The following is an 11,577-nucleotide window of genomic DNA, read 5'->3' as shown; positions in this document are numbered from 1 at the left end:
CAATTTGTGAATGAGTAACGAACGCGTTGCAAGTGTTTAGGTATTTTTTCTGCTATATGCGGACGAAAATTTTCAATTGCGGAAGCGATATGAATTTTTAATTGTGTAAGAAAACAAAAATAAATAAGTTATTAGAAAGAAATAAAAATTTTAAAAACCAATAAACTGTGCAAGTGACAGAATTGACAGTGCAAATTAGCGTGCAGAGTAAAAAAAAAACAAAAAATATGAAAATATAAATATTAAATTTATAATGATTAAAAAAAATAGTACTAAAATACTTTAACTGCAAAAAAAACCTTTTGAGTGCACACAATTTTCTTGTGCTGCACCACACACACACACACCAAACTTTCTATAAGAAAACAGAGTGAAAAAGTGATTATTTATGCGCAACGCAAATGACGAAAATCGATTTTCAGAACATAATGCTCGTAGTACTCGTACATACATACATATAATAAATATAAATAAATGAGTGCAGCACAAAAAAAAAAGAAACAAAACGTATAAATAAAACTTAAATTAATGCGCGCAGAAAAAGCAAGCGCAGCAGTAAAAAGCTGTGAACAGCAGCAGTGAAAAAGTTTCCACAGCATTTCCACCAGCAGCAGCAACGCGTTGCAGCGCGCAACAAATTTGTAATTTATTAATTTATTACACTTCAGTTTGCCAACGTTGTGCGCCTGCTTCCGCCACCCAGGCTCCTTAATGTGTACAATCGTTGTTGTTGTTGTTATCGTTCTTGCCGTTGCCATTGTCGTTCCGCAGGTTCCTTTTGTTTTTTTTTTTTTTGTTTTTTGTGTGTGCTGTGCGCATTGTTTTCTCCTTGTTTTTTTATAATTTTTTTTTTAATATGTAGTATTGCTGCTACTGCTTTCGATGCTGATATTTGCGTTTGTTGTTGTTGTTGTTGCTGCATATTATAAACGTGTTTACGTGCGCCTTGCCGCTGTGTTAACCCACCGTCGCGACGCCTTGTTGTACCAAACCACCCTCCCACCACCTCGCTTCATACAGCCTCAGCCTCAACCTCAACGCCAAACTCATCCCATCTCCATCTCTACAGCCTTGACGTAGAGCCGGATGTCCTTACTTTCATACACGCTCGCCTCATTATTATAACGGTTATTGTAGTTGCTGTTGAAGCGCGCGCGTACCTGCATACAAACATACATACAAACGTAATTTTGCTTTCTTCGCAGACGCAAAAGTTGAAAGATGGGGACGCCGCTGCCAACCCACACAGCCACCAAGTGGAGCTACTCAACAGCAGCTCAGTGAAAATACAGACATAAAGTAGTATGTATTACGTCTGTTGAAAGGACACAGCAGACGCATAAGAAGCAGAAAAAAAGTAAATAAAAGACGAAAGTTTGCTTCTTCGTTTTTTTGTTGTTTTTTTTTTTTGCTAAGGAAAAGGCGCCAAGCAGTAAAGGATACTAAGATGTGAAAGTCGGATTTCCGACGCGGTCTGTTACATAATATACATACATACATACATACAAGCAGACGAGTTGGAGAAACATTAATTAGTATTAATGTTGCGCTGGCTACGAAAAAGAAAGTGTACCTTCAAGAAGTCGAGCAGAATGCGCAAAGCACAAAGAATTCAAAGTGGCTGGTGATAAAATTGTTGTTGAAGTATGTACATACATATGTAAGAAGAAAGTTGCTCAGTAAGCGTTAAATATACAAGACACATACATACATAAATATATATACACGCATATTTACAAGTTTTTGTGTCAGCGACGTTAGCCACTGACCCTCGAAGGGTTAAGCGTTTGGAGATACATATTTACATACTCACAGCTAGAGCGTGAAAGGATGCGATTATTTTTGTGATTAGAAAAAAATGTGCACTAGCCAAGCATAGCAAAGAAATTTTTACGCGAAGAAACTACTTCTTCTTGGAAACTACTAGAAACTTGTTTTTATGGAGAGATGTTCCCTTATAAACGAGAAATTTATATAGGAAGCAGGTGGAAAGAAACAAAAATCTATGGAAATGCAAATATTGTTGAGAAAAAAATTTGGCATTGACGGAATGCACTTCATGTGCAAGAAAAAAATATTTTGCCTCAAATTTATTTTAAATTAAAAAAAAAAAAATGTTAATATGGCTCTTCTGAGGAGATACATACATATGTGGGAGCGTATAATGAACATAAAAGTCAGCGGCAAAGCTAAAAATCAAGTCGAATCCAAACTACTAATGAAAAAAAAAATAATAATAGCACTGAAAAGGACCCCAAGCAGAATGCCAAACACAAAACTTTGTGCAAATATTTTTACTAACTTTTATGCGGCGTGGCAGAGCTAACTTCAATTGTTGTTGTTTTTGTGCACTAAAAATCATTGTTTGTTCAAGTAAATACATAAATTGCAGCTTCAATAGGGATGACAACAAATAAATTTAAACAAATAATCGAATATTCAATTATAAATAAATTGTCGGAATTGTAGCTTTCATTGGCATGACACAAAAAAATAACTTTGATCGATAAATCGATTACAAAAAATTCAGAAATCGCTTACAAAGGAAATAAATTGGCTTGACAGGAATTTTAATCGCCTATAAATTCGATTATAAACAAGAGTAAAGCTCGATTGATAAATAAATTAACATAGAAGAAAGCAGTATATCGATCATTTTTTTGAAAACCAAGTTAGTAAAATAAAACGAAGCAAATTTCTTCCACGACGAGGTCCAAAATTCTTTCAGAAAAAGTAAAGCACTATAGTGGAATTTGTTAAAAATAATAAAACACTTTTTAAAAGAAAATTTAAAAAGAATTAAGAAAAAAAATTTTGCTTTAACCCTTTTTGTTTGGAAATTTCGGCTTAATAATCGCATAGAAATAAACATACGAACTCGTGAAATGACAACATTTTTTTTTTTGTGAGAGAGGAAATAATTTAGTCGCGAATATCAAAATTATCCAAATCTGCATAAAATTTTAACTTGAAACCGCAAGTAGAACGTAAAATTTGTATTAAATTTTTCTAAAAACCAATGGTTACGCGAGGTTACAACATTTTTAATACGCTGTTTTAAAAATATGTAATCGACTAATTAAAAATTTCCAAAAATTAAAAAAAAATGCTTTCATGCCATTTAAAATGATTGATTAACGTCATTTCATTTAATAAAAATTAAAAATAATCGTTTTTTGAGTTCTTTAAATTACACGACTAATTTTAATTGTAGGTATTTACATAAACAAATAAATTTTGCTTAAAATGCTTTCATGCTCTTTGAAATGACGGGCTAAATTCGTTTCGTTAAATAAACATAAAAAATAGTAGTTTTTTAAGTTTTTATGGTAAACGATTAATTTTGATTTTGTTTAAATAAAAAAGCAAATTTATATTATTTTGCTTTCATGTCCTTTCAAACGATTAAATTCGTTTCATTAAATAAAAACAAATCGATTTTTGTGTTCTTAAAATAAGCGGTTATTATTTTTATTTAAATAAAAAATTTAATTTTAGGTTATACATAGATAGCCAGGAATGGTGCACAAACTTTTTTCTTAAATTTGCTTAAAAACTTGACCAGAAACCACAAATACATAGAAACTAAAACTGGTTGGTAATATGTCAACAACATTTTTCGCATGCCTAATTTATTTTACAATCAAACATTTTTATAACGACCAAAAACTTTGCTCAAATGGGGTTTTTAAAATAATCGATTAATCTAGATGTGTTATATAACATACAAAATAATCGATTGTTGATTTTTAAATAATCGACTAAATTCACTTCTAAATTCGATTCGCTAAAGTCAAGAAAATAATCGATGATCGTTCTTTTAATAATTGACTAATTTCAGTTTTAAAGTCAATTTATTGAAATAAAAAAATAATCGATTGCTGCTTTTTAAACAATTGAGTGTTTTAATTAAAATTTTTTTGATTTTGATAAAAACACTATCATTAAAAACAAACGATTAATTCCAAATGCTGATCACCGCTTACATATGTAGACACTAAAATTGGTTCGAAAAGTGGTGGAACAATTTTGCGCATGCGTTATCGATTATACCAAATAGTTCTAAACGACTCCAAATTATCGATTAAATAGCGAGTTTTTCCAAATTATCGATTCATTTGGTTTGATTAAACTGAAAAATAATTGTTTATCGATTTTTTAATAATCTATTCATCTAAGTTTTTCATAAAATATGTTGAAACAAAAAACTATGTATGAGTTATCGATTTTTTAAAATAACCAATTAATTTAATTTATTAATCTTTTAACTATCAACTTTCATTAATTAAAAATTTTTTATTATAAAAAAATAATCGATCATTAAAGACAAACAATTAAACGTTGGCATCCCAAATGCGGCCAATTCGCCTGAGAATGCACGCAGTAATTAAACGCCACAGAAGGGGCAGCTAGCAACCGCACAAGGAAAGATAAAAAAGGAAGAAGGCGAAAAATTAGCAGACTTCCGATACTTACGCAAATAAAAGAAATTTATTGTGTTCAACCGTACTTAAGTAAATATTAATATGCACATATATTGTATACATAAGTATGCGGCCATAAAAAATGTATGCACATACATACATACGTAAATATGTATGTGAAAACAAGCATGCGAAAAAATTACACATTTCGTTAACCAGCTTGCAAACAACCATTCAAATAAGTATACGAAAAATGTATTCGCAAAGGACTTTCCAACAAAAATACACAAGGCAAATAAGATAGACAACAACAAAAATGAAAAGTAATAAATATAATAATAATAAAAGCAATATAAAGGCAACCAGCACTCTCCGCTCATACATACCTAACAACCGAAGAATCGCCGAAATTGTGTGCTACATACATAAATACATACATACATACATATTACATATGTAGGTAGAGCAAATGCCAACAGCAGCGCAGCAGAAGCAACATTAATAAATTAAATAAATAAAATAAATAAATAAAAGAAATTATTGGCATACATGAGGGCCAAAGCTAGCAATAACAACAACACCGCGCCACGACGCCACTCCTTGGTGGCGGTGGTGGTGGTGGTGGCAGCAAAAACAGCAGAAGTAGAAGTAGCAGCAGTATCAGCAATTTATTTTTATGTGTCTCCACATTTATTTATTTGTGAATAAGCGAGTGGCGTGGTGAATGTGTGTGCGTGCATTAAAGTGCGTGAGTTTGTTACATACGTATGTACATTAGGGTGTCCATCGAAAATGCTTTTTTTTTTTAGAAATTTCAAGACCCTACCCCCTAATTTTATTCGTTTTTATGAGAAATATTATTGCCTATTTTTATAGATTTTTTAGAAGTCGCGACCTATCGATTTAGGTCACAAAATACGATTTTGTAGGTTTATGAGTTTTTGATTGACTATTATTGATTCGATTTCAAAGATCGAATATGATCTTGGCTTGTTGTCTATAGAACTAGGCAATAATATTTCTCATAAAAACGAATAAAATTAGAGGGTAGGGTCTTGAAATTAAAAAAAAAAGCATTTTAGATGGACATCCTAATGTACATACATACAAAGAGATGTACAGAAATGTGTTTTATGCTATAATTCGGCGAACAGCCCCACCCTTTGCAACTCACAATTACGGCATATTCAAGTTTGCCTACATACATAGATATTTACATACATATTTACATACATACATATGTATTAACACATTTCGCTACATACATAATTAATATAAATAACATTAAAATAAAATTAATAAATAACGAAGCAGCAAAAACAGCTGCAACAAAAGCACCACCATCAGAAAACTCCAACCCAGCAGCCAGCAATCAATAAATAGCTCAACGCCGCACTCGCACTGTTAGCGGCGAGCTGACAGCAAACAAGCAAGCAAGCAACATAATGCGTGCACAGGCAACGGCTATGTGCTTGTGCTCGATCTACTAAGTAGAAGCTGGTGGCGAGACTAAGGTGGAGAAGTTGCGGTGCCAGAGCAGCTCAACCAAATCAAATTTATATGAATTTTTATTTTTTATTCACAGCTATCGGAGGCAACTTTGCCTTTGCCTTTGCGGTCGCAGCTGGTCGACAGACAATTCACACCTTCTCCCAGCAACGCGTAAGGTGCTAGACCGTTGGTGTTTTGTGCGTGTGCTTTTGTTGCTATCAGATATTGTTGTCGTTGCTGCTTAGGTACAAGATTTTTTTATAGCTTTTTTTCTTGAAGACATTAGTTTGCCTTTTTTGTTGTCGTGCATTTAGTTTTGCGCAAAGTTAGTTGTTTGAAAAAGAGTTTTGCGTGGATTAAGTGGAAAAAGTTAAAAGAGAGCGTATTTTTTACTTGCAGACTTTGTAAAAAATAAAAAGCGTTTTATAAAATTTTACTAAGAAATTTTTATTTTAAAAATAATACTTTTTAAAGTATAGTTTTTTTTAGCGATTATGAGCCACAAAATTCACCTTTTTTAAAATAGGAAAAAAAAGAATATTTGTTTTTTGATTTTTTATTAGTAGATACATACTTCAGAGAGAAAAAAAATTATAAAATTTTACGCAAGACATATAATTTTAAAAATAATATTTTTTAAATAATAGATTTCTTTTAACAATACTGAGCCATATAATTCACCTTTTTTACCCTAGATATATAATTTTAAAAATAATATCTTTTAAATAATAGTCTTTTTTTTATTTTGAGCCAAACAATTCACCCTTTTTAAATTGGTAAGAAAAAAATAATTGTTTTTGCCAAAACTGTTTTTTTTTAAACCTAAAAAATTGATAAAAGATACAGTTTTATAAAATTTTAAAATTTAATTTTACTGAATGTTAAAGTACAGTACGCCCCTGGTAAAAGTAACCAATACAATTTAGGGCTGTTGCATTAATTGATGTTGTTGCAACAGTCGAGTCACAAAAGTATTAAGACATAAATGGGATGGGAAATTATGGAAGATAAGTTAAGCCTTGTTGTTCATCATAAAATTAAGTAAGAGTACTTATTCGCTATATTTATTCAGTTTAAAAGATACATACAGTCATACAAATATGCATCACCTGACGCTTTGACGATTTTTTTTTATATTTTCCATACCAAATTTTCTTAATTTTTTTTATAAAAATATAGTTCATTTAACAACAAAAAGCCAAAAGTATAATATTTTTTTTTAATTTAATACAGAACTCGGCCGCTGTGGTGTAGTGGTAAGCAGTGCGCGCTTCCACTCCACAATGCCTGGGTTCAAACCCTGGTCAAAGCAACATCGCAAAAATATAGAAAAAAAGTTTTTTTCTTAACAGCGGTCGTCCCTCGGCAGGCAATGGCAAACCTCCGAGTGTATTTCTGCCATGAAAAACAGCTTCTCATAAAAATACAATCGCCGTTCGGAGTCGGCGTAAAACTGTAGGTCCCTCCGCTTTGTGTGACAACATCAAGGCGCACGCCACAAATCGGAGGAGAAGCTCNGAACTCGCGAAAATGCAAGAAATTTTCATCGAAGTTTTCAAATTTTTAATTCAATTTCTTAGAAAATATGTGCAGTTTTGTAGGGCATTAAATTTTTGTAGCAAGTTTGAAGTATCTAAAAATTGCCGTTGATTTTTAAGAATTTTTTCTGCCGATGGTGTTGCGCATTTTCTTCCAAGAAATCGAATTGAAAAATTGAAAATTTCGATGAAATATTTTTGGTATTTCTTGCATTTTCCCGAAATAAAAAAAATGTATTCTTGTGGATTTTGCACTTCTAGAATGGATTGAAAGGACTTGATTACACGTCGAATTTTCTACGATCCAGGAAATGATGTATGTGTCATACCGACTGTTCGAAATGAATCGTTTAGCCTTGGTTTGCATTTTTGGAAAATTATCTATTTGTGTGTCGCTGGCTATGAAAAAGATCGTTGGAAAATATATGCATGAACTGTGGTTCAGCTGCAGATCTGTAGACCAGGATTTTATACCTCCTTCCTAGGTACAAGTTCTCTTTTCATGAGTCCATTTTTTTTTTGCGTTTATTCAGTGTTGCTTTTACCAAGGGCGTACTGTAGTTGCATTTCCAAAGCCTAGTTTACATATTTTTTAGAAGTGGCGTTATATGTGAGTGGGTAATATCTGATTCTGACAAATTTATCAGCATACGCTTTGAAAGAAATTGGTAAACAGTTTTAACAGGCAGAAAAACTGATTTTTAGGGAGCATTATTTGCTAAAAAATGAGCTTGAAAAAATGTTTGTTTAGAGCGAAACAATTACTCCTTTTCAAAATTCTTACTCAAAAAAAAAAAAAACAAAAAATAAATAAATAAAAATCGATCCTCTATTGCCAAGCGAGCTGTAAAATTTAATCCAATACATATGTCTGCCACCAAAATTTTTCCGCTGGATATCGTTGAAAATACTTTTAAAAATAAAACAAATTTACCTATATCGCAAAGGTTTTTCTCCAGAAAAAAATCTGTGGAGTCTGTGGAGATAGAAAAATGTAAATCTAAAGTACTTGCATTAAAGTTGTTTATAAACTTCTACCAAATGTTACAAATACTTTCAACAAGAAAACAGTCCACTTAAGTCATTGAACCATCATCATGCATGTCATTCCCAACCTTTTAAAAACATAAAATATTTATTACGAAGCTATATGAGTTAATATGCCGCCCAGTCACCAACAAGTTTTGTAAATTCGTTTCAAAGGAAGCGCTTGCTATTAGCTACTATGTCCTTTTAATTCATTTACGGATCTTACTCTCCAAAACGGATTTTTAGTTCGATTTACATCTGGCGAGAGATTGGCAATCTAATGAGGTTATGCGCCATTTCCTCTTTCTAATTGCAACTAAAGCGACTTTCATGCTTTCGGTCGGTGCGCGCTTGAAGAATTCAATCTCGTTATCCGTTGATGGCAGCAGCCCTGAAATTGGTAACCCAATTATTCGTGAACATGATCCTTGTTTTGGCTAGCATATCTAAAAATGCTCCTCTCTTTGATGCATCACAAACCCGCTAAGCCGCTTATTGCCTTTAGTGGACCAGGCTAGCTTAATGGTGTTGGTCATCCAAAAGGAAAAAAAAAATTGTCTGCAAAAACCACTTGCTTATTGAGTAACTTTCAAGGGTATGGCTGAATTATATTCGAAAACTCTCTTTGATACCAAATACTAATGGTTTCGGGTAGCTCTGCAAATACCGCGATTTGGCAAGTCCTTGTGCACCGAGGTGTTGTGGTTCGAACACTGAACAAATGCCTTCGACTTATTTCTGTGCTTTGTAGTACTGAAGTGATAGTTGATATGATCAAAGAAGGACTTCTCCAAAACGGAATTTTTTTCTAAAATATGCTTTTGCTTCGACATTGGCTAACTGATCGCCTAGCATCGAGGGTAATTGCTATTAAAAGGGCGCCAACTTATGGCACCGAATCAGGTAAAAATATTTTCGAGCAAGGACGCTAGAGGCGATGTCAAAATAAATAAAACTTCATTGCAAAATATCTACTAGGGTGGTCTTTAAAAAATATCAACATATACATTTTGTATGGGGCATACATTAATTTTATTCTACGTGCAAAATAAATACACACACGGGTATGAAAAATTTATAAATTTTTTAAGAATCACAAAAATTCAACTTATTTTTAACCGACTTCACAAAAAGGAGGAGGTTATCAGTTCGTCGGAATATTTTGGATCACGTTAACCGATTTCGATAATTCTTTTCATTGGAGAAGTGGTAAATCCGATAATTGGATCGTGAAGAAATTAATGATTATCTTAAATTTTTATATGAGAATTGAAGTCGGTTTTGTTTTTTACTTAAAAATAACTTGTTAACTTGAAAATTTCGACTGATAAATTTAACATATTATTGAAATTTATTCATATCAATTTATAAACTGCCTATGCCAAGATTTTTTTTGGCAGCAGTATGAAATAATTTATTTTATTTTGTAATGCCGCATTTACACTGTGTTTTGAATGACATAAGTTTTAATGACAAAGTTGTCCATTAAAAAAACTTGTGTCGTAAAGTTAATAATGACTAACTATCTGATTGAGTCTGTTGCCACATGGTATTTGTGTAATGTACGCATTTATTGTAATTTCAATGCCAAGTGGAAATTCGGCATAAAAGTACTAGTTGCTGCTGCTTCAAAAATGTTTTCTCTTAAGAAATAATAGGGTTTGTTGCATTGTTCCGACAGATGTTATGAAAAGTATTACTAAACTTTCCAACACTTTTTAAGATTATTTATGTTCAACAAAGTGACCTTTATAAAAGAATTGTATTAGGTTTTTTCACTAAGATGCTTGTGGGCTCTGTGAATTATGGCCGCGTGTAATAAGATCGCAATAAAAAAAATTAAATTAGACCGCGCGGGCATACATAATTCATTTTCAAAAGTGATATTAGGCCGCGACCGAAAAATGACATTAATTAATTCCATCCAACACGACCAGCATTTTAATGTAAAAGCTGTGTAAGTTTATTTCCACATGAAATTTTTTAAATGCCAAACATTTTCTATCATTTCAACTCCTAGTGAAAATACGGCATTACAAATTCATAAAATTTGGTAAACTGAGAGATTTTAACATTTTTCCCATTATCATCATATCATTAAAAACTATATTTGGACAACGATTTTTAAAGGAAAAAAAAATCAAAATAATGAATTGATACATATGTATGTATACGTATATGCATAGAAGCAAAAGTAGAACAAAAGTTGAAATTTTGTTTAAGGTTTTGTAAGAAATGAAACGACATGGTATCCGGCAGCACAACGATTGATGATTTTGAACATCAAAGAAAGATATAAAAAAAAAAATTAAAACATAATTTGCCGAAAATATACAATTTTTATTTGTTTGCGCTTATTTAGAGGATAGCAAAGTTTTATTATCACATAAGTCTAAAGAGCCATAGCTCAACTAAAATATGTATTTATTTCAGTGAAAATTGACATAAACACACAGTTACTCGTACCATTTAATGCACAAAAACCCCATAAACTCGTATAAAAATGTGCACTACTTAAAACATCGCGTGTTTTAAAAACTACAACAAAAATTAAACCCCCAAAACGCTTTCAACAATGGATATGACAAAAGACATTATTGATTATACACAAAAACATACAGATACAGCCGAACGCTTAATTGCCAGCTATCAATCGCCAGTGTCCGAGATCAGCGACGGAGAAGCGAGCGCACGCGCATGCGCCACATCCTCGCCATTTCAAGTGAGCACCAACATTGTTGACGCCAAATTAGTTAACTCACCAAAAGCACATAACGAGCTAACCATCAACACAGTGGCCAGTGAAATGCATACGACAGCAGCTGCACCAGCCGCTTCGCCACAAGCAGACGCCATGGAACAACAGCAGCAGCAGCAGCACGCGCACGTGTTTGCAAGCGCCACCAATGCTGATGCAACAGCTGACACAAGCGCCAAGGCGCAACCACCAATACAACAGCCACCGAAAAATACAGGCGCAGGCACGGGCGCCGGCGCTGTGATGAGCGGTGACATAACACCACCGCCACGCCCATTCACCACCAGCGAGGTGGTGGGCCTGAGCAGCGCGCTCGACGATGATCCTGATTTGCGCG

General features: G+C 33.0%; 1 protein-coding gene across 1 annotated transcript; it reads left to right on the top strand.

Annotated features, from left to right (window-relative positions):
- Positions 1-6: 6 nt before the first annotated feature.
- Positions 7-11,551, top strand: LOC108379587 (uncharacterized; the record flags this gene model as incomplete). The annotated part of the gene is made up of 2 exons (XM_017635942.1): positions 7-715; positions 10,916-11,551. A coding segment is annotated over exon 2 (494 nt), but the record flags the coding sequence as incomplete, so codon positions are not given.
- Positions 11,552-11,577: the final 26 nt, after the last annotated feature.

Source organism: Rhagoletis zephyria, unplaced genomic scaffold (assembly GCF_001687245.7).
Source record: "Rhagoletis zephyria isolate East Lansing unplaced genomic scaffold, Rhagoletis_zephyria_1.1 Rzeph_scaffold_16727, whole genome shotgun sequence".
NCBI classification, from domain to species: Eukaryota; Metazoa; Arthropoda; class Insecta; order Diptera; family Tephritidae; genus Rhagoletis; species Rhagoletis zephyria.
The sequence above is the reverse complement of the archived record's forward strand: the minus strand, read 5'-3'. Positions and strand labels throughout refer to the sequence as shown.